Source organism: Martes martes (genome assembly GCF_963455335.1).
Source record: "Martes martes genome assembly, chromosome: X".
In the NCBI taxonomy this organism is placed as follows: Eukaryota; Metazoa; Chordata; class Mammalia; order Carnivora; family Mustelidae; genus Martes; species Martes martes.
In genome coordinates, this window is record NC_137897.1 from 103,750,965 (window position 1) to 103,775,222 (window position 24,258).

At 42.5% G+C, this 24,258-nt stretch overlaps 1 protein-coding gene across 4 annotated transcripts in view; it reads right to left on the bottom strand.

Annotated features, from left to right (window-relative positions):
• MBNL3 (muscleblind like splicing regulator 3) overlaps positions 1 to 24,258 on the bottom strand; it is a gene marked incomplete at its 5' end in the record, with an annotated part of 66,032 nt that overhangs the window by 17,328 nt on the left and 24,446 nt on the right. For 3 of the 4 annotated variants that reach the window (XM_080795456.1, XM_080795457.1, XM_080795455.1), the window contains 3 exons: positions 349 to 585; positions 1,732 to 1,923; positions 12,928 to 13,092. In XM_080795456.1, the coding sequence (XP_080651582.1) occupies positions 349 to 585; positions 1,732 to 1,923; positions 12,928 to 13,092 (594 nt within the window). Of the gene's footprint in view, positions 1 to 348; positions 586 to 1,731; positions 1,924 to 12,927; positions 13,093 to 21,263; positions 21,357 to 24,258 lie in introns of those variants that run through there. The other variant, XM_080795458.1, reaches the window with a different exon arrangement.

A 24,258-nucleotide genomic window follows, 5' to 3' on the forward strand; every position in this document is an offset into this window, starting at 1 on the left:
GAGGTAACTTATTGCCTTTGTAGGTTATGAGAACGAGTCAGGCTATCAAAAACCACTCAAAAATAATTTCCCCTTTAAATTATATAATTTAGCCTTCCTCTAAAGATGGGAAAAAAGCACAGTCGATGAAAATCATTAGTAAAGCTTTGAAATGATTTTCTTGAGAAAATTTCAGTGAATGAAGCAGAATAAACAGGTTCTCTCTTCTCCAGCTCATAACCCTGGCTATTCAGAGTGAGATCCATTCATGACCATCCAAGATCATGGTTACAAGGGTATTTGACAAGCTGGGGAACATACTATCATTACCCCGCAACGGCCCACAACACCTGCCTCCTTCCTACTCACCATAGCAGAGGCAGCTGAGTGGTTCATCTGGTGATGAGCTGCCCTGAGTCTGGCTTGCAAGTGTGCAGGAGGATGAAAGTACCTGCACTTCTCCCGGGTGCATCGCCCCTTGATGTAATCCATGCAGATCGTCACGGTATTATCACTTGCCTCAATCATGGAAACATCTGTAGGGTGAGCATAGCGACAGTCGTTCTCACCCCGGGTACAATTTCCACGCTGGAATTCTCGGCAAACCTGAAATTAAAACAAAACAAAACACACATCCCACTGATGCCTGGAAGGTGATTAGCTTTTATTTATTTGCCAGCAAGTGCGAGAGCAGTAGTCTCTGTGATTTTGTCATCCATTTAGGAAAAATCTACAAAGCTGAAGGATAAGGTAAAGCCATAGTCACTGTGAGGTGTAAACCTAGACATTTCCAGGCCTAGGGAAAAAAAATACTCCGCTCCCTCCCAAGGAAAGTTGTCTGTTTTCCTTACGTTGAAACAGAAGTGCTTAAAAGGACTGTGGAAAACCACTTTACAATCTTCCAGTTAATTCACAGCCTGAAGTGTAATTAGCCAAATTTGCAAGAGGGGGCTGTTTTGCTCAAGTCCAAGATTGAGTCTTTATCACACAAGCATGCAATCTTTCCCAGCAAATCGTGGATCACGACTGAGCTACGTGTCCAATCTGATTCTACTACGATACACCGCCAGGCACTCAAGTTCAGCTAATGGCTCTGACTCTGCAGGAAACGGACTAGCTATTTCTTTCAATCTATGAAGAATGACAAGAGAAGACTGAAGGACTTCCGTAAATCAAAATGCTCTTTGAAGTTTCTTTTACATTGCCTTTTCGTAGGCGGGGGGTGGGGTGGGGGGAGATTTATTATCTAGTCCAACATTCTTAAGACAGAGAAAAAGGTTTAGACACTATGATACTCGTTTCACATTCTGCATTCATAGAGAGTTAGTCTACGTTTTTTTATCCCCCAGTTTGATTATTCTAGCAAGTAGAGACTCATTAGTCTACTTTTTTTTTTATCCCCCCAGTTTGATTATTCTAGCAAGTAGAGACTCATTAAAAACACAGTTCACTGCAGTCTCTAAAGCAGGAGCCTGGGGAAAAGGAGCGTTCCCACCAGGCTCCCTGTTCCACAGCAAGTCTGCGGCTGGGCACGCTAAGACATTGTTTGACCTGTTGTACAAGCGGATCAATGCCCTTCACAGCAGGGTACGACTGTAATAGGAACACCTTTACCGTTTTCCCGAGGCTGTACTCCCTAAGCTAGAAACCCAGGTGCACTTATTTTAGGCATTCACAACGCCGGGCTGAGTATGTTGCTTTGTGCGCGAGGTTAGTATCTACCCTATAGGTATTTATATATTTCTCCAATACCTCCAGTTTATCCGAACGCATCGGTTTGGGACCAGCAGCTGCTGGCAATGCGAGAGGCGGGTTTCCAGAGATCAGAACGGGGGCATTCGGTATAAACTCAGCAGGAACCAGGCCCATCCCAGGATGAGGTAAGTAAGGATTGAAAGCCATTCCAGGATTAGCCGCAAGTGACGGATTCATAGGAAAAGAAGTCTGTATGTTTAAAAGAGAAAAAGGGTATTAGAGGTAAATAGTTTCTTTCTGTTATTTACAAAAGGACACATTCTTTCGAAAAGCCTAAGTCATATCCAAATTTACCATTGTTTCTTCTGGTTTCTTATTAGTCTCATATTAATTCCCACATAGGAGTTGCTTTAAACCAACAAATCTCACTGAGTAACAAATTTATTGGTAAACTGGTCAAACCAGGCACACAATTTTAAGTCACGAATTAGCCACATTAAGCCTTCTTGATGGAATGTCTTTGAAAGGTGTCTTCCCTTGTGCTTCTGTTTTTAACCTAAAAACCATGCCACCAATGATATCATACATGCAGGCAATGTGTCTTGCAGGCCGACTTCAGGTTCTCCTCTTTCCCAGAGTAAAAACTCTGTATTTGAACCACACAAGAGCACTCTGTTTTAAGTCTCTTTTCTCTCTGACGTTCATAGTAAATTTCCCACTGAAGTTACCGCACTCTTTCTCCTGGATACTTTTTGCTTTTTTGCGTTTTATAAATGTGAGAACCATTATTACAATTCTCTTTAAAAACTACTGAATTTTTAAAAAAAGATTTATTTATGTATTTGAGAGGGAGAGAGCAACTTGAGTGGGGGGAGGGGCAGAGGGAGACGGAGAGAGAATCCTGAAGCAGACTCCCCATTGAGCACGGGGCCACCCCGGGGCTGAAACCCAGGACCCCAGGATCATGACCTGAGCTGAAGGCAGACACTTAACTGAGCCACCTGGGCCCACCCTTATTTACTTCCAAATGGACATTTTTGGTTTTCCCACCACCACCTCTGCCCCACAGTAACTACTCCATTTCATGAATTTGAACGGCTTAGCTTTGGCTAACAGCTACCTGTTAAGCAGCCTGCAAGTTCACACATTCAGTTTTTGTTTTGTTTTGTTTTGTTTTTAAGATTTTATTTATTTATTTGACAGACAGAGATCACAAGTAGGCAGAGAGGCAGGCAGAGAGAGAGGAGGAAGCAGGCTCCCCACTGAGCAGAGAGCCCATTGCGGGGCTCGATCCCAGGACCCTGGGATCATGACCTGAGCCGAAGGCAGAGGCTTTAACCTATTGAGCCACCCCGATGGCCCACACATTCAGTTTTAATAAGCAACTTTCATCCTGCCTATACCTCTACTATAGTCCTTCCCATCAGGGGAGCGAACAAGAACCCATCCATGGGGTTTTAAAGAAAAAAAAATTCCTAGTGGGTTGAATCTGATTTCTATTTATAGCCTGAAATGGTCTGGACACTTTTAAATATGTTTCAGATATTCACTCAAACCTAAATTATTTCCTAAATATTTGAAAATATCAGAAGGTTTTCCCTCTGAGAACCAGAGGTGTGGAATTTCAGATTCCCCTGAGTCTTAAAAAGCCAACAAGAATGGTGGACACAACTGATTCATGAATAACAAGATCATCTAGACACTTATTTACCCTCAGTGTCTCTAACAGTATTAGCTACTAGGGTAGGAATTACCAAGAGCGAATGCACAGTACCTAGGAATGACCAGAGCCTAAGGAAACACCTCTTAAAAGTCAGTGATTGTCTCTAGAATGGTGGGCCCTAGTCTGCCTTAATCCTGGACTTCCAGAGCCTAAGGAAATGCCTCTTAAAAGTCAGTGATTGTCTCTAGAATGATGGGCCCTAGTCTGCCTTAATCCTGGACTTCCTGGAAAGCTGTGGACTAGTCTATGAAACTCCTCAGGAAATTTAAAGCCCTCGTGGAATTCACCATTGGTGCTAGGCTCTGGACTACCCACTATCGAAGAGCTTATGTTCTAGGGTAAGGTTGGCAAACCCCAGCCCCTGAGCCAAATCTGGCCTGCTTGCTTTTGGATGGCCAGATGGTGAGAATGCTTTCTACATTTTTAAGTGGTTGAAAAAAAGTAAAAGAGGAATAATATTTCATAACACATAAAAAGTGTATGAAATTCATATTTCAGCATCCCTAAATAAATTCCAGTGTCATTAGGAGACCTGTATTAACAACAAGTTGTAGATAATATCCTCAACTTTGCCTCTTGTCCCACGAAGCCTAAAATATTTACAATTTTGTCATTTATAGAAACCATTGCCGACTCTCATTCTAGAGGATTCCAAAGAGTAAAGCACGCTGTCAGTCTCTGGAGTAAAGCACTAATTCTGTATGTGCACGTATAGAAATTTCATACTTTTGGCAAGATTCTGCAAGTTGAAACTAATACTACAGGATTCACTAAAATATTTTTAAATTGTTACTAAATTAGGATTCTTAACTATTTCTTTATACAACGATAACTACTCGGTGATTAAGAATGGGAAGATAGATGGAACCTTGTAAAGGTAAAATTTTAGGAGCATTGCTCCACATTTTGGGTCTTGAAGGATAGAATTTAATAAAAGACTATGCTTGAAATACATTTTAGGAATGTTAACTTATTATTTAAATTGGGTTATCCCTCAATCTAGTACAAAGAAATAGAAGCGAAATGCTATGCTAAAGCAATCTTTGTGTCTGCCCAATAGCTTAGGTCTGTTTGTAGCTACTTCAATAATATCCAAAGTCAATTACAATTATCTTTGGATGAATGCAAAATACTTTAACTCACTGAGGCTAATCCTGGCCTGAAGTCAACGTAACTGAGGCATTCTCTCTCTGAGCTCCTGTCTAGAGGTGGATGACCAAACATTTTCTTTTATAGGATGGCAAACATTTGGTAATGATTTGTTGACTTGATTTTAATACCAGAAAAATAACACTCTTAACTTTGACTAGCATTCATAATACCTAAATTTTATTGCTCATTGGCAAGCATTTATATAGTATAAAAGGAAGCCCTGTTTGCTGTCACCATATGAATTTCTGTACTTAGATAATCCCCAAACACACTGAAATGTACAATTTTCATTTCCCTCAGACGTGACTAACTTCACGTGGGGCACAACTGAATAATCTTGGTTTCAGATTTTTGCTGGGTCGTCTCTACGCTCTCCGAGTGATGTTCTGCGGGGACTGAGATGGCCAAAAGGCACACTGCGAGGGGCCCATGGAACCTCCAGACTAGTTAATTGGTCCCTTAATAATAGAGACTTGACTTTGCAAACAGACGCAAGCTGATAGTGGTGTTTATGTTCTAATCACACCTGTTAATGAATAAGTCACTGGGGCCCAAGAGAGAGCTAGGAAAAAAAAAAATTCAAGGGTCAAAAGTGAAGAATTGTTGTCATCCAGGTCTGGCTTTTCTGATCTTAATCGCAAATGTGTCCAAGTAAGAGGAAGCACTGCAGGTAGGCAGGCAGGCAAAGGAGTGTGAGTGTGCAAGGTGTAAAATGTAGAGTGCAAGGGAGGACACGTCGTGGTCTGGATCAGCCTGTGTTTGGTGGACGAGAAGCTGCCAAGTCGGCCAGCACTTAGAATGGAGCGCCTAGATACAGATCTGCATAACACCACGTGCTTACTGCAGGTATGAATCTGACAAGAGGGCAAATGACCTCTTCTTTAGATGGGCAAGGCAATTTTGACTGTTCCTCAAAAGTGAACAAGGGCTGACCTAAAAACTATTTGTTGGCGAGCCACTGTGTAATAATAGCGACAATTAACCAGTACTCCACTAGGAAAGGAAAAGTATAAAGAGATCAAGTGTTGCCCAATTTTTAACAAAGGGTATTGAAGGAAATATGGATGGGGGGGGGATGACAAGCGTTGAGAAAAGCAAAGAAGCTCCAAGAAGCCTGAAGACTATAAACATTTCCATGTGAGTCCAGGATAAATGGATGCTAAGGGTTAGGATTATCAACAGTTCAGCAAACTACCACCAACGCCACCACAACCACCAACACAAATTAAAGCAAAACCTAGCATGGCTAATAGAAAGAGAACTCTATAGAGGGGGGAAAAAAAGAAGAAAAGGCCAAAGCTATAAAAAAAATACAGAAGATCAGGTAGAAATCAGAAATTAAGAAAATCACAAGAACATGAATTCACCATCTTCCTATTGTTAGACCATATATTCCTAGAGGGTAGAGACTGTTTCTAGGTTATCTTTTTATCTACCGCATACCCTCTGAAATACCTGGCACAGAGTAGATGCTCAATAAATATTTACTGAGTGGCATGAAAACCGATTCCGAAGCCGTTGATTACTTTTAGGTTTACCAGTTAGAAAAATCCAATTCAAACGTCACCGTACAAAAGAAACACTCAGGGATCAGAAATGGCAGCACAGAGATTGAATAAATCCATCAGTTTTGCTGAGGGAGATTTTAAGCAGAAGGCTGCTCCCAAACTGTCTTTTCACATAGATGGAAATGCTGGATCAAACAGGGTGAGAAGCACGGGATACTTTATACACACGTGGCTGCCCGTGCAAACATACACAAATATATGTGTGTGTGTGCATTTTGATTGATTGATTGATTTTTGATTTATTTATTTGAGAGAGAGAGTGAGCACAAGTGGGGGGGGCAGTTGAGGGGCAGAGGGAGAGGGAGAAGCAGGCTCCCTGCCGAGCAGGGAGCCCAATGTGAGACTCAATCCCAGGACCCTGGGATCCTAACCTGAGCTAAAGGCAGATGCTTAACCCACTGAACCACCCAGGTGCCCGTATGTGTGCATTTTTATTTTTTTAAGGATTTTATTTATTTATTTGACAGAAAGAGATCACAAGTAGGCAGAGAGACAGGCAGAGAGAGGGGAGGAAGCAGGCTCCCCTCCGAGCAGAGAGTCTGATGTGGGGCTCAATCCCAGGACCCTGACACCATGACTTAAGCTGAAGGCAGAGGCTCAACCCACTGAGCCACCCAGGCGCCCCCACGTGTGCATTTTTAAACTGGAGTGGCGAAATCATCAGTAGCAGAAGGTATCCAATGCAGAGTTCTGGAAAAAATGGCTTAGTGATACTACAGACCAAAAGATGCAACTTCTTATTACAAAATGTGTGGTACCAGGGGACTAGCGGATTGTTAATATGACTGGCATCCACAGAATGGTTACGAGCAGAGACCAGCTAAAGAAGAGTTCAAAAGGTTTAGTAGATGTAGGGTGCCTAAGTGGCTCAGTCGGTTAAATGCCCAACTCTCGATTTCGGCTCAGATCATGATCTCAGGGTTGTGGGGTCGAGCCCTGCTCCGGGCTCCACATTCAGTGGGGAGTCAGCTTGAGGTTCTCTCTCACCGTCTCCCTCTGCCCCTCTTGCCCCACCTCGCTCTCGTGAGCTCTCTCTCTCTCTCTCTCTCTAATAAAGAAATCTTTAAAAAAATATGTAGTAGATGCATAAAGTATACTAAGGCAAAATAGGATCGTTTGGGGGGAACCAGTTTAAGATCACAATCAGGAGCTGGGGGCAACCACAGGCTTTACTCGAGGTCTCCTAATGGCCCTCTCTCGTGAACTCTGTAGGGGATGGTTTTGATAAGGAAAAAAAAACAACTATCCCCAATAGGGTGAGATTGTCAGGCATTGATTTTGTTGGCCACTGCTGTTGCTTTATCTTCCATCAGAAAAAAAGCTTTTCACAGAGCCCTCCAAACTTCCTGCCTTCAACTCACTGTGATCAACAAGCAGGTCTGGGATAGTTTGCTATGCCTTAGACTGTGATCAAGAACAGAGACGCTAACAGGCCCACATGGTCTCATTAGCTCCAGGCTCTAGCTACTGGAGCTTAGCAGCCCCAGGAGAAGGACACGAAATGGGCGGAGAGGAGATTATGTTGCATTTATCCCATGAGAATATATGGGGGAGGCTAACGGGAGAATGCTGAGATTTGTTACTATCGGAGCAATGGGGCATCATAAAAGATATCATGTACAAATGATCCCTGTTCAGCTGCAAAACTGTAGCATTTCCAGTTCACCTTTGAACAAACAAGGTTTCACATTGTGTATTAACAGAGCTGGGGCAAGGCTGCAAACTTGCTGCTGGTGGGACTTACTCTGCGTGACTATAAAAGGAGCTTCAAGCTGTGTGACATACACAGCCTAGGGAGAGGACCAGAATAATGTCTCCACTTGGCACCAGTAATTGCAATCAGGAGTGGATCTAGGATCTGTAGGGCCTCAAGTTTAGGCAGCTGGGTGCGGGAGGGGAGCCTTAAGAACAAAGAGTACACAAATGTATTTTGCAAACTTTACACATTGTAAATACACGGGCAGGGCTCCTCCCAGGGCCTTGGATGGAGACCATGCAAATGAGGGGCCCTGCGCCTTCACTAACCTCAAGGTAAGCCTACCCCTGGGAACAATTTGCTGAACAAATAAATGATGTTAGGCTTCAGTTGCTGTATCTGAAAGTGAAATCTTGGCTAACCTTTTAGCAAACATGGTAAAATCCACAGGAATTTGGGGCTAGCTGCACTCCGCACACTCCTGTGGTGTGATGTAGTCGACCTCAGTCCATGTGGAATGTCACATGATAACGACAGTCATAATTATATTAGGAGCATATTGACCTAATAATTACGTAATGCCTGTCGTCACCAACTTAAACGTTCTGCAAAAAGCACTTTACAAAACATGTAGATGTAAGCATATCAAGATGAAAGAACAAAATGTCGCCATTTATCCTTTAGAGAGTAGATAAGCTGAAAAATCCTCTTGAGAACCTTCATTAAAATGCACTGTAATTTCTGTACTGATCATGAGACTGGTCATCTGGAACGTGAACACGGTTTCCTTTTCCACTAAATCTACAAAATGGCTTGCCCACCTTTTGTCATGATAACTTTTATTTATTTTTTTTAGAAGATTTTATTTATTTTGAGAGAGAGAGAGAGTGCATGCATGTGTGAAGGGGAGGGGCAGGCAGAGGGAGAGGAAGAAGCAGGCTCGATCCCAGGACTGTGAGATCATGACCTGAGCCAAAGGCAGATGCTTAACCGGCTGAGCCACCCAGGCGCCCCCTCATGATAACCTTTAATAAAAGAGCCATGACAATAGGGAGATAGCAGATGCTTTAGCCAATGAAGTTAGTTTTGTGTATGAACCATATGTGGACTCTGTGAACTAGAAAACCTGTAACTCTGGTGGGAATCAGCAAAATGTAGAAGGTACCACAGTTAAGGAGGGATGCTATCCTTTGTCTTTAATGACTGAAACACTGAAGTACTTAACATTTTCTAAAATGAGAAAGCAAATAAATTACTTTGCAACTCAGCTTCTATTTGCTTAACCCTGTTGCAGTCCAAAGTCCCGTGGAATAATACAATACTTTATAGCTCCTATTTAATTAAGGGAGAAAAGCATTCAAATTCCTAGTCTTTAGAAATCGTTCCTTGTCCGTGTACCTCCCTTCCTCCTAGCTGCTGGAACCTCCCTCTTTCCCCCTTTTTGGTTCTGAGGTGCTACCTCAACCTACATTCCTTGCTATATTAATGTCAGATAAACATATGAGTTTGTTTATGGGAAATGTATCTGGTACACAGAATTATAGAAATTATGTAAAAAGGTGGGGAGGGTTCAGACATACACTAGATGATACTGTTTGCAATGAAGGACAGGTCTGGAGTGGAACCCGTTTTTTGATAGGCTCTGTGGTTTGAAACACCCTAACTTGGCCGCAGGACTGCAAGTCACGAAAAACAGCAGACCAGGGGACTTGGCACACCCCAACGGCTGAACCCAAAACCTCTATTATAAATCATCAGCTGAATACACTTGACTGGGTCAGTCAAGTTCACCTGCGTGTAAAGAACTGTTTCCACGTGCATCACCGCATTCAAAGAGAGAAACTAAAGGGGTTTACTCTATTATAAATCATCAGGTGAATACACTTGACTGGGTCAGTCAAGTTCACCTGCGTGTAAAGAACTGTTTCCACGTGCATCACCGCATTCAAAGAGAGAAACTAAAGGGGTTTACTAGACATGGATAGATCTAGACTATGCAAAACGTCTAAATCAGAAGTGTTTCTAATCGTCTGACAACACCATATGCACTTCACATATGCAAACATTACATCCATCCGTGAGAACCCTTCCTCCCGTAATGAAAATTCCTGGTTGTGAAATTGAAATTTAAAAACATCAGTTTGCCTAAGAGCAATCCAGTGTGTCTGATTTCCTTAAAATTCTTCAACAGGGCTCCTGTTTGCCTCCTAATTATGCCAGGGGGAGTTCTTATACATGATTTTTTTTTTCTGTGAACATCAGAAACTATCTCTTAATGGCATCGAAAAACACTGGGGAGTCGTGCTTCTTGTCTCACTCGCTAAACTTCCTTAATAAAGCTAACAAAAGCTTTCAGGGGTAGAATTTTATACTAGCAAATATCAATTCAGACCTGTTAAATACAGTGAACAAACTTGCCTGCTACGGCAAGCATTCCCCGAAATTGACTAGGTGTGGCTTTTATTCATTGTTCAGTCACACTGAACATCCCATTTAGGTTGACATTCCCTTTATCTGGGGCTCATAATAAGCAAACCATACTCAATTTTCCGAAAGCAGATGTGCTCTCTTGGTATCCTAGAAACAGATCAAAGTATGCTTTGTGGAAAGATGTGAAGTTCAAGCCAGTGACACCAAACGGGGCTTAATATGCAACCATCTAAACATCAGGACTGGAAATTTAAACAAAGGCTTGACTATTCTACGGAGAAGAATCAGATTATCAGGGCGGTGGGGGGTTAAAAGGGATAGAGAGTTGTTTGGGGAGCGTAGGTACCAGAAAAATCAAGTAAAATCATATGTTACTTCTACGGTAATATCAAGATCCATAATAAAGAGCATTTCTTTCAAATCAGACTGGTAAATGTCACTTAAAATTGCTCACACTAGTGCAATTACAACACGCCTACAAAGCTTTCTAGACCACAAAATGGGATCATATCAATCATCTTGGGGTTAGTTTTTTGTATACATAATAACGGCAGAAATTAATCTTTTATCAGTTTATCACATCACAACAGCTATTGTTAAATAATCTACAAGGTAGAAAAGCAATTTCCAATTGTTCCCTGGGGTCTTCTAAGTAATGTCTTGTATCTTACGACATGCTATAAAATAAATTGTACTCCTGTGAGTCATATCAGTCATATTCTGCAGTCTGAAATTGGAAATTACCCTCATGGAAGAAAAAAAGGGAAATGTATTGTATTACAGAAAGCATGGAGAATTCAATTAGAAAGCACAAGAGGCTGGAGAACTCAACAGATCTCTTATTGGACTCTTAAAAAAGCCACTCCCTCGTCTCCAGGGTGAGCCGGCATGATCAATAATGCATGAATGGTTGAGATGGGGAATGGAAAGACTGTCCTGGAGGCTGAATAGAAGATGAATAGTCTGCCTTCTGCTTTTACCCCCATTTTATCCCAGGCCTTGCTCTCTGATTCCCTGAAACCCGGCATTTGATTGATGCCCCAGTGCTATCTCTTGACCTAAGAAAAAAAACACATGCTGGGCTCAGGTGTGTAATACAATCTGGCCTCTATTCTTCGCTCCTTCTGAAATTGGGACATCCATGAGAGGCCACGAGTGGTAGTGACGGTGGGTGAAAAGCTCCCTTGCTTTATTCCCCTACTGTTTACGTTTTTCTGCACTCACCATGCACATTCATTTCTCTGTGGTTTTGTTCATGCTATTCCCAGAATCTAGAACACCTTCTCTTCCCTATCCCTTTAGAAACAGGGAGGAGTGAAAACAGTTCACTGTGTGAAAGCTAACAAAAGGGTTGGAAGAAGGAGTTCAACCGTATGAAGCATTATGAAAGGTCAAAGAAGAGCTCAGAGCTCACTGATGACCTTTTGGGAACTAATTTATCAATGTAATTAATCAGCACTGAGTTCTAAGGCAAACGTTTTTGGCAAACTTCTAGTATGGGGGATGAAATCTACTCATTTTACTTAAAGCTGTCTGGACCTTCTGGAAAAAGAGGATCATGGTGCGAAATTTCAGCGACTCATCAGTGCCGCCGACTACCTATAAAGATGTACCAGTGAAGGGGTTGCCCTGTCCACACGGATTTCCTTGAATTCTGAGAATCGATTTTATAATGAAATAGGCTTTGCTGAGACCACATTTTCATTGTACCCATCTAAATACGACATAGCAGAAAAGCTATATGGTCTTTAGCTTTCAGTGAGTTTACTACATAGTCACTGACCAAATGGGTAACAGATGAAGACAACATACCCCTTTCCAATTAGTATCTCAATAATGGAAGTTCTAAGACTAAACTGCAACTTTATATTGTAAGGTATCAGGACAAAATGAATTTTCAATAGGACAAAATTACTTTGTCAAGGATCCATTTCAACTCATTGATCTATAAAAATACCAGATGCTGGTCTAGAATGGCGACATCATCTTTTTAATTCCTGCAGAGGGAAACTCTGTGGCTGGGTTAAGCTAAACCACCATCAAATACCTGGCCAGGATTCCGCAAGAATGTCAGGGTCATGGGAAACAGGGAAAGACTGAGAATCGGTCGCAGACCAGAAGACAGAGGGGACACAGGAGTCAAATAAATGTCCGTGGTACCCTGGATTTGACACGGGAACAGCAAGACGACCCTAAAGAGACAGCTAATGAAGTCTAAATAAAATCTGGAGTTTAATTAATAGCAATGTGTAAAATGTCGGTTTCTTCACCTTGACAAATATGCCATAAGAAATTAACAGAGGGAGAGGCTGGGCGAGGGGTAATATGGGAACTCTCTGTACTGTCTTTGCCAACTTTTCCTTCAACCTATAATTATTTCAAAATAAGAAGCCATTAAGAAGTAACAAAACCGCCATGAAAGAGCAAAGAAATTTCTTTGGCTTAATATGCGAGAATTCAATGGTTTACCTGTAATAACAATCAGACCTCCTCCTCATCTTAAAATGCCCTTACTCCTTTATTGCTATTCTTCTATAAACTGAATTCACGGTAAATGCAACCCAGGTGTTAAACCCATCACACCCAAAAGCCCAGCAAGGGGATTCTGGCATAGATCTATATTCTTTAAAAAAAAAAAAAAAAAGACACATATACGCAGTTTCTCAAAGACAGCCGTGACTTACAAGTGATGACATGTGAGCATTCTGGAGCATAAACTGCATTTGCTGGGCAAACATGGCCGCGGCGGTCTTTTGTTGGATCAGATTGTTGCGTCCATTAATTTCCAGCTGAGTTTTTAAGTGTGGAGGAGGGTGAAGGTACTTGCAGTTCTCTCTGGCACAGCGACCCTGAAAATGAAGAATTAGATGAATGTGCATTGGTATTTCTCAAAATCTGGCAACAAAGTAACAAAAGTTTATGCAGTCCCAAGCATGTGTGGATTCCTGTAATAAGCACTTTGCACACACGAATTAACAGGCTTCGTACCAATCCCCTGGGATCGATACCCTTTTAATCTCCACCTTCCAGGAGAGGAAACTGACACTTAGAGAAACTGGCACAGCTAGAAAGTGACAAAACTCGAACTAAAACCCGGTTGGTCTGATTCCAGAACCCATTCTCTTAGCCATTCTGCTCTGCCCTACTTTGATATGCATCAAATTATATTTAAAACATAAAATATTAGGAGGCACCTGGGTGGCACAGTCAGTTTAGGGCCAAACTCTTGGTTTCCGCTCAGGTCGTGATCTCAGGGTTGTGGGATCGAGCCCCAGGGCGGGCTCCTCGCTCTGCAGGGAGTCTGCTTGAAAGTCTTTCTCTCCCTCTCTCTCTGCGCCCCCCACGGCCACTCTCTCTCTCTCAATAAATAAATCTTTTAAACATAAAATATTAGGAATACTATGATACTCCCATAATGTTACAGATTTAATAAAAATTTCCTGACATGTAAAATCATGCATGTTAAATAAGATTTAGGATTTGGATCTGTATACAGAAACCATCAAGAAAATTAAGGGAAAATGTTAGATAACTATATGCACATAAATATACCTGATAAATTTTAGATCCATTTTTCTGGGCAGTTCTAAAGTTCTTTTTCCTGAATCCATACAACATGAGAAACATCTTGAAATCCCCTGGCATTCTGTTGTTCATCAAAGAATAAATCTTTATACCTGAGAGTCATGTTGTTCCTTAGGTTCCGGAGGCAATGGCCCTAGATCACTTGGATAATTGAGACCAAAGTGTATTTTGGAGTCTCGGCTCTTTCAATTTTTTTTTTTTTTATTGATGCTTTACGAACTCCCAGACAGGATAATATGTCAGTCCTGGGCAATCAAATATGCCTTTGGTGTTGCCTAAATGCTGACATTGCTGCTAATTATGGTGTCTACTATGTGGTACCAAAGGACATCAATGGATAGAGATCTATCATAATGTCAAATGTGACCTGTTGTGTTCCTTTAACTGGCCAGCACTCTCCAAAGAGGCTATTGAACCTCTCATTCGTATGACCAGGCTCCCCATAATCTTTTCCAGATAAGCACAACTGCAAGCAATTCTTCTCTCCACCGATGCTAAAATTCTTTACATGGGAGAGAGAGGTGGAGAAAAAGAGCAGCTTTTTTGGGGGGGTACCTAAGAGTGTAATGTAAGCTCCCAGGCCACCTGAATCCGCAGGAGAAACGGGTTAGTTCATCAAGCGTTTTTGACACATGCTAGGAACCTCCCTTACTTCAGATGGCTAAACCTTTCCACAATCACGCCTCCACACTGAGTTATCTTGTCATTAAAGCATTCCTATAATTTCACTGTGAGTCAAGGTGTGGCCTTCAAAACTTTCTGGAGCTACACTGAACACAAACCCCGATGCATGCATGATAAGAAACTGAACATAACTTAGAGCAGAGCTTGAGAAATGAAAGGAGCCATGATTTTTTGTCAGTTTCATCCTTTCATTTCTCCCGATGACCAATTTCATTTTAACCAAATCAAATGATTTAGAAAATCGAATCATATCTTACTTTCCACGTACCTTTACATTCCTCTGCATATCCTGGAAAAGGAAGCATTTATTGGTAGGAAGAGTTGAGAATGGAATTAACCCAATCGTTCTGATTTTGTAAAAGTAGCTTAGGAACGGCTACATCATTTCAGCACATACCAGGACTGGCAGGAAATCCTTCTATGTGCTCAAAAACACAACAATGGAGGGTTCCCCCCCACCCCACTAATGTGCCTCCTGTGAGAAAACATAAGCTTCATTTTACACCTACCACAACCTGCACCAAAGCAAAGTCCAAAGGATTTTAGTCCCTAGATTTTCCACCCTCCACCCAGTGTGACCGAGGTTCTCTGGCTCAGAGTTAACAACCCTGCGGGGAGCGCTGATGCTTGCTGGCCAAGCATGCCAGTTTATACTTGGGGGTTCCTCTTCCTCCTCCCACGCCCTACCATTAAGATTTCCCCAAGACTCAGTCCTAATCCTCTGCTCTCCTCTCTAATCTCCCTTCCCTGGAGAAACAAAGTTCTTGTAAAGTTTCACCTATCACTGCACGGGCTCAGATCGTAAATCTCTGTCTCTACTTCTGCTCCCTCTTTGGAATTTCGGGGCTTTCCGTCAGTAACTGCAGCTGCATTTGGAGATCCTGCACCACCCGCCCCCCCCCCCCAGCACCACCAGGTCTCAATAACTTACTCCTGACCTTCCTTCTCCGTGAACCATTTTTCCTCCTCCTGCACCGTCCCCATTTAGGACCAATGCTCTGATTCCCATGCTTTGGGACAGTTATATAGCCTGCTGAGCCGGGTTACCTCAGGATTGCAAACCCATCTCGAGAGCTTTTCCAGATGAGCGGCAAACACAACCATAGACGCTTGCACAGAACGCGGTCTGTAACCCCTTCCGAAAAAGCTTTGTAATGAGGGCTGTCTCTTATAGTCAGGAGTTCCAAACAATGGATCAGTTTAAACAATGAAAAGAAAAGGAATACATTAGGATTTTTTACCATTGTTACAATTTCGAGTTTTAACATCATTTACATTGAGTGCTATCAGTGAGAGTGGGGAGGAAGGAAGTGAGGGAGAGAATGCTGTGTATTTGGCGCATCTTCTGCCAATCTACAGATAAAGAACTACTGCCTGCCTTTGTACTCTTATATTACTGTCCTTTACATATAATAACTTTTCTTAAGCTTTGTCTTGGAAAACTAATGACATTTGTACAAAGCAAAAACAGTACACAGAAAAAGAAAAGAGAATTACACTTTAATAATTACATCAAGTTGAGCTGTAAAACGGAAAGTATGGAATATGAGGCCCCAGAAGACTTAAACACAACTTATTTGTCTTAGTTATGAGATTTTTACTTGATTTATAAAGCATTCTCTTTTGAATGACAGAATCCATAATTTACTTCTATAACAATGCAAATGCATAGCAATACTACCTTACCAGAGACTGCTGCTTATGTTAAAGAAAGCTTATAAAAGACAAAAAAATTCTGCATTTTCTATCCAAACAATAGATGACCAGACCAAATAATGTAATATCAATGACATCTGGGGAACACAATATTTCACAAGAAAACCAAGCCTCTTAAGTTTTTTTCAAGATGACTTTGGAACTCAGGCTAACATACTGATAGGCACAACACTCCGTGCTAACAAATCTCTTCTGTACAGTCCTCATTCTTCAAGAGGCGCAAACTTAATTATAGGCCAAAATACTTTAACTGGAGTTTGGAGTGGTAGGGGGATAAACTTGGTTTCTGACATTTACTAACATCTGCTTTTGGTCCTTCTTTGGTAAACAGGTGGGGATGGGTTGGGGTGGAGGCAGGGGAGGGATTGCCCAGCGCAGTATCTAATCACCCATTGTTCTTGGCCTTTGGAAAACTAAAGACTAGAGAGGTTCCAGCATTTTCTTTCGATGACCAGCTAAGCACTTTGAATGGGTCACAAGATATTTTACCACACTGGGTCTGAAACTATCAGAAACTATCAGAAACTATCTTGGTCTGAAAAAAAAAAAAAAAAACACCCCTCAGCTTTCCCAAGCCACGTCAAAGGTGTCCCAAGTCCTCCTTCTAGAACCACAGGTTCAGAGTTGCCATGTGCCCAGTGGACCATGTCAAAAAGGACTCTACAAGTCTTGTACCTTTGACAGTTGCCAACCACCAGCAGAGCTGGCTCTACCCAGAAAACGGCAGCTAAGGTTAGTCAAGACAAAGAACTCTCTATGGGGTGCCTGGGTTAGGGTGGGAGGGGGTGTGGGGAATGGGAGGGTGGGGGCACAGTCAGTTAGGCTTCCCCTGCCAATCGACTTTTGGTTTCAGCTCTGGTTGTGGTCTCTGGCTCCTGGGCTCATGGGGTTGAGCCTCATATGGGGCTTCAAGCTCAACAGGGAGTCTGTTTGGATTCTCTCTCTGTCTCTCTCCCCTCCCCTGCCCCATGCGTGCTCTCTCACTCTCTCTAAAATAAATAAATCAATCTTTAAAAAAAAAAGAAAGAAAAAGATAAAGAACTCCCTCTTTGCTTCCCCCTACATATACATGGAGAATTAAAGAATGGCAGAGCATGCCAGTTCATGTATGCTTGCCTGAATTTCACTTCTTTTCCATTTCCTTCGGCCTTAAAAACAAACCATTCTCATCTGGCCTTTCACTATGTTCCTGAGTTAAGAAAATAGCAAAGTGATTCATTAGGAAAGTGGTTCTTGGCTGGAATAAGAGCCACACTACACCCATGAATCTTCTAGATCCCCCTTCCCATCTACTTGCTTTGAAATTGCACCCAAAAAGCAGCAGGGGGAGAAAATGGTCAATGAAACTTCTGAAATACATCTGCATCAAAAAGTTGATGACAGACAAAGGAAAAAGTTGCCGAGCATTTGTAAAACCTCCACAATTCAATCTATTTCCTTTTTCCTACCTTCAGGCTTTTGACAAATGAGTACAAAGCCTTTGACAGAGAGAGAAAAGTAGCATTGTAGAGATTCAAATCCCACCTAAGTCTTGGGAGTTATGAGGGTGAGTCTGTCAGATCCAAGATTTCCCATGCACTTGGTGGTAGAAAAAGCCTGTGAAATGTACTTTTTAACGTTCCTAAGAGAAAGCTCTACCATCCATCAGAATAAGAAAAGGACCCTAGGAAGCTGAAAATTACCCTTTGTCAGTCACAGTATCTTAACAGGAACAGCTGTTTGCAGAATGACTGGCTTCTTCAAATACATGTGGAATTACAGGGAGGGGGGTTGTGGGGGGAACCTCTCCCCTCAGATACAATGATAACTGGGTTACCTTTTCAAAAAGACACCTCACAGCTCTGCTAGGCGACCAAGAGTGAAAGTGAAATGTTAAAAACAGGCAACGAACAGATGATTTGTTCTGTGAAACAAATTATGTTATTTCCTTTTAATGATTGTGTGTTAAATGAAAAATCCTGTAGATCACAGCGGCCCACTGACACACACTTACATGCGTAGACACAGATGCTCAGAAAAGTAACAGTGATTCAAGAATTACAAATCACACGTCTGGGTTTGCCTGGTTCCTACCCCATCAAGACCTATTTAAAGGCTAGAACAATCTAAAGGAGCTAAAAGTGAGGGGACATCAACACAAACGGAGTATTAGCCAGATGTCAGCATACTAATGGCTAATTTCCCACTTTCTTCCTCTTAGGGTTCTGTCTTTCTAAAAATGGATAAAATCTGCATCAATTTCTCCTCCAACATTATAGCATCTACGAACATTGATAAATATGCATAAAGAGCATCCTTAAATCTTACATATAACTTGTAATTTAAATTTGGGATGCAGACAAGAAAGCTTTTATTTTTTTTTAAAAAAGTCTTTAATAAACCATTTCCTGAAAATATTGAAGGCAAGATTAATGAGGCTGAACACAGACCCCCATGGAGAAGGCCAGCCAAGCACCCCCCCTCCCCTGCAGTCAGCTCAGCATCTCATTTCCTTACGCTACTGAACTCTGCTTTCTTGAGGTCCCATTTACACACACACCGGGCAATGACTTTGGCACAAACCAGACACAATTCAGATAAGAAGCTGGGAGGAGGGCGGAAGAACTTTCTTGCCTATCTGCTTCAAGAAAGCTTTCAAATGCTGACCTCCAAAAAGATGAAGGGAGTAGGGCTCAGCGATGACAATTTGTTCTGAAACAGTCCACTGAGATGGCCTGATTACCAGCTTGTAACATTTAGGGCTGAACCGGACTTTAAGGAACATCCCATGTTCCTTTATCTTCCTGAGAAAGTAAAGAGCAAAGAAGTACGACGTCCTACTTCAAACGCAGCTCTGTTAAGGGCAGAAGCCAAGTTCCCAGGCTCGAACTCCCCAACATGGATTTTCAGTTCAAATGACTCTTCCCCTGTAAAGATTTGCCTGGACTCCTCTCCCCACCCTGCCTCTCATTTACCTCCCTCTCTTCTGAGCCTCCACCTGCATCCTGCAGTTTTATCCCAGCACTTATCACTGTGCACATCGATAAATTGTTCGCATGCCTATCTCCCCACTAGACTTTGAGCTTATCCAAAGGCAGGACTCTATCTTCTTCATCTTTGAACCTCCAGGGATGTTTCTGTGTCTGGAGAAGAGTGGTCACTCCGTAAGTTTGTTGAGTGAATGAATAAAGTTTGTGAGAATGATTTTATAGCGAGCAACACTAAATCTGCCTTAGAAACCTACTTGCTGGGGCGCCCGGGGGGCTCAGCTGGTGAAGCGTCTGCCTTTGGCTCAGGTCATGATCCCAGCGTCCCAGGATCCGGCCCCATGTCGGGCTCCCTGCTCAGCAGGGAGTTTGCTTCTTCCTCTCCCTCTGTCCCTCCCCCAGCTTGTGCTCTCTCTCTCTCTGTCTGTCTCTCAAATAATCTTTTTTTTTTTTTAAGAAGCCTACTTGCTTCTCTAGCTGTTTCCTTCCATTAAGTTCTTTCTTCTTCCTCCAACAAGAGAACACAGCCAACTTATAAATAAGGCTCTTCTGGTAGTCTGTCCCAAATGACTGGTTATTCTATTCAGGTCAAGAACACAGTGAATTCATACTTTTCTTTCTTTCTTTCTTTTTTTTTTTTTTTTTTTTTTTGCTGTGAATATATACTCCAGGGTCTATGTGATCACAATGGCTGAAAACTCCTGGTAGTTCAGTATAACGAAGCCAGAAGTGTCAGGAATCCACGAGGCACACAGACACAAACCCTGGTCTAATTCCAGGGGTCTACAGCCACAAGAAGCCCCCAGGCCACAGGGCCCCAGAGAGCCGAGTAGAGGAACCTGCAGCAGATTCATGTGTAATCGGCACCTGAGTCGCCCAAGGCGAACACTGCATTCCCAAGGCCAGCTTCCAGCACATGGCCCTCACCCCCACCACCCCGCCCCCCCCCACTCTACCCCAACCCACATTGCTGTGCACAGGCTGCAAGTCAAAATCCCTGAAGCTACCTACTTAGAGGTAGAATATGTGGCTTTAGGGCAATCACATCGGGTGGGGCCTTCTTGCGGATTTCTATGGCACACACTGGCTTCTTATAAGAAACCTGTCCCCGCTATACTTCAAGACCCGCCCCCCACCACAGCTCACCCCCCCCCATTCAACTGTATTCACATTTAAACACTTGTTTTCAAATAATCATGAACTTAAATTTTTCCGTGAAATTTTCTGAAGAGCAAATAACACTAAAAATCACAGTGGCTGTTCACAGGAAACCATGCCTGCCTCCCCCATACCTCAAATCTGCTTCCTGCCCCCTCCTCTAAGTCCCCACTGCCCGCCCCCCCCACCCCGTCTGCCTGCCCCAGTCTCATCGAATACCTTCAATCGTGCTAGAAAAATATTAACTGAGTTATCTGTTCAATAGTAAGCTGCTCAAGAACGCACCCACTGTGTTTACAAAGCAGCTGATCAGAATCAAATGAAAACCAAAGACAAGGAAAGCATGTCGGTACCAAGTCACCAAAAGTATTCATGGAGGCTGTTTTTGAAGCAGTCTGATGGCTGCCAACATAAAATGTCATTAAAATACAGAAAACAGGAAAGAGAACATAACGGCATTCCATTTGTGACTCCAACAAATCAAATCCCCACAAGATCACGCAACATAGGCTTGTCATGAAACAACATATAAAAGAGGTGGCTCGCTCTCAGCCCACAGTCAAATGTTGGGTTCTTAGGGTTCCTTCACACCTCCCTTTTTTAAGACACCCCACCTAGTGACCTACTGCAGTGATACAGACCCAGGACAAAGAGGGCACCAGCTGCTTGCTCCCTTTCTTCCCGGCTAGGGCTTTTGCCCGGAACCCCATCCAGGGTTGCCAGATCTATCAAGTGGGAATACAGAACCCCCAACCAAACTGGAATTGCAGACAGGCAATGAACAATGTTTAGGATAAGTACACGCTCCACTTACTGTATCATCTGGCAACCCTCTCCCTATCCATTCTTCTACCCTGCTGAGTTGAGCTAAATTGAGTCAAACCCTCCAAAACCCATTTTACTCCCTTTACCTTAAGGACAAAAGGATTTCTCTCCATGGAATCCACCCAGGCTCTACTAGGCCTTCAACTGCCCCAAGCAAAGCAGAAGACGCTCCCAGACCTAGCTTACCTGACCAGCTGCAAGGAATTTAAGGAAGTTGGCTGTTGGAGAAAGCAATTTTTTAATCCATGGCTCCTCCCACCAAAAGCTTCACACAGCTCCCTACCCGTCAGCCACTCTACTTTCCCACCCACAGTGGCGCAATCGTCTATTCAAATGACTGTGTGCTTGCCCGGGGCTCCTCCTTGAGGTGGGGACAAAGAGGGCCAGGGTCAGTGACCACCACGCCTAACTCCTGACTCTGAATTTATACACATTTTTGGAACATAGTAATTACTACAGGAAGATGAGGCTTTTGTGTTTTGAAGGTTTTATTTGTGGGTGGGAGGGGTGAGGACGGGGGAGGGGGTAAGCTTTTTTTTTCTTCAGCCTTGTCTGTGGAATACTCACATTCAAACAAAAGTCATCCATTAAAGCCGAGGAAAATGATGGCTTAAGCATCATGTTACCATAGGCACACATTAAGATCTATGCAGATACATATTCAAAGCATGCAAAAAATGGCACGAATAGCCATTATTTGCATAGATGTCTTTTCCAGCCAATTCTTGATTACTTATATTAAAAGAGAGGGAGAAGTAAGGGGCATGGTTAGTTCTAATGAACAAAATCATATATTCAGGAAAAATGGCAATCCATAATAGCGCCACATAGCAGAAAATGCATATCACAAAAGTGGTAATTGTGAACATTTAGGAATCCGTTACTAGACATGGTCCTGAATTTTTTTTTAAGTCATTAGGCATGCAGCCTCCCCTCTTGCCTGCTTTTGCATTCAGTTGTTGCAACATCACCTATCATGCGGTCTCTGGAAAACTCCACTCTCGAGAGAATGACCAGGAAAACAGCAAATGAGATCTTAATACGATCATGGAAACAGTTTTGATCTCTCAGACCCCAGAAACGGTTTTAGTGATGCTCTAGAGTCCTTGGACCACACTTTGAGTACTGCTGTCCCTTGAAGTACGCAACGATCCCTGGTGTAAGGAGCATTCTCTCGTCTGTAAACTGTCTTGAGGGCAGAAGCTGTGTTCTAGGCATGTTCGAGTCCCAGCACAGAAGTTAGTGCTTGGCCCAGAGCAAAGCTTGGCAAGTGATTGCTCGTCCGACTGATTTTTGACCCCCAAATTTCAATACCTCATAAACTTCATTTAAGTTTTTCCATATTTTTCCTGTAACTTTGTTTACACGCTGTTGTGAAACAAAGATGCTTTTAATTGCACGGTGCACTCCAAAACATTCATATCGCATGAGTGCAACAGAAGTTAAGAACGTAATAGATGACTTCTGCATTTTTAAATGGAGAAATTAAAAAGATAAAAGCAAATCCATCTTAAACGTTCAAAGAAAAGGTGCAGATGCCTTTGTTGGAATTATCAAAGATTCAGAACAGGTCAGGTCAGAAGGAATGAAATCGCACTACACTGGGGAACTTTATATGTCTGTAGAACAGGGGATAAAAACGCAAAGAGTAAAGCTACAGAAGCATTTGCCCGAGTGTGTACCATAGACCAGTGCTCCCAAGAGAGGAGCCTCAAAAGCCCAGTTTCCTGGGGGAACTCTTGTAAGAATGGCATACTACACTCCTCTCTTAGAGCCTGACAGTACATCAGAGTGTATCAAAGGATCTCTGTCCTATATGTCCCACAGTAAGGAAATCTGCCATCCCAACACAGCCGACTCGCAGAAACCTCCCTCTTTTCGTCATGAAACACCTTTTACAAACAGTATTTCTTTAGAATGTCCTTAAGGAAGAGGCCGAACTAATGCTCCCTCCTACTAAAGCTAAACCATGGCATCCGATGGGTCAAGTTAGTTTTTCCTTCATACTTTTCAGTTCTATTTCTCTTCTCCTAACTAGAAAAATACAGTGAAGTCCCAAGAACTGGGTGGTCCGTTGAAATGACATTGAACATTTTTGTCTATACCAGATGTGCCAACAGCTAACAAGATGGAGATTTTTCCCTACGGTCGCTACAAAGAAAGATCGGGACATCACCTCCCCAGCTCTTTTCCTTTCTTTGAATGCTTCAGCCAGAGAACGTCTGGAGTCATAACTTCGGGACTTCCTTAACGGGCTTTCCCTACACTGTGATTCCTGCCCCATGAAACCATACGCTTTAGGTGTTCCATGACTTAAAACTTAAGGGTCTCAGGTGAGTTTAAACCGCACTAAAACCTGGGAAGTAAGGAGGTGGTTGGCAATCCCTCGATTCTTAAGGGTCTTAGTTTTGCACTTGACTTAAACCTTGGGGTTTCCACTTGGCAAAATTAGGTTTCCTGTCTCTGAGTAAAAAGGAGGTTTCAAAGAAATGAAGTTTCAAATAGCTCGCAAACATCGACCAAGAGTATAAGGTGGGAAAGGCACTGATTATTGTTCAGATTTAAACAATTTATCTTTGCAGGGCTCAGTATGCCGCTGAGAATACATTAAATAATTACATCTCTATAGCCAGCCAGGAATCCTTCCACCCAGAGGTTATGCAAAGGGCAGGTATAGTTATTGATTTACCTTTTGCGTTTTGAAATTAGAAGCACAAAGATGACAACCAGTCCCTCTTTTGCTAAACCTAAGGCCTTTTTCAGATAAAGAAATTTAAAAGCATGATATCAGAATGGCTGTTTGTAGGGTCTTGCTAACTTCACAAAAGTGAAATCCCGTTTCAAATCCCAAATGGAGGCCAAAGGTGTCCACCTGAAACAAGCATTTTCCTCACACACCTACCCAACCACCAGACTAATACCAAATATGCAATTTCCAAACAGGAAGTCTTAGTGGTGTCCACTGCCATTCAAATATTTTGAGGCAGGGACGAAGTTTACATTTTGTTAACGGTAATATATTTTTATCAATAAGAGTCTTGATGAAAACTCTGTACTAACTTGTTATTAAAACTGTAGGCA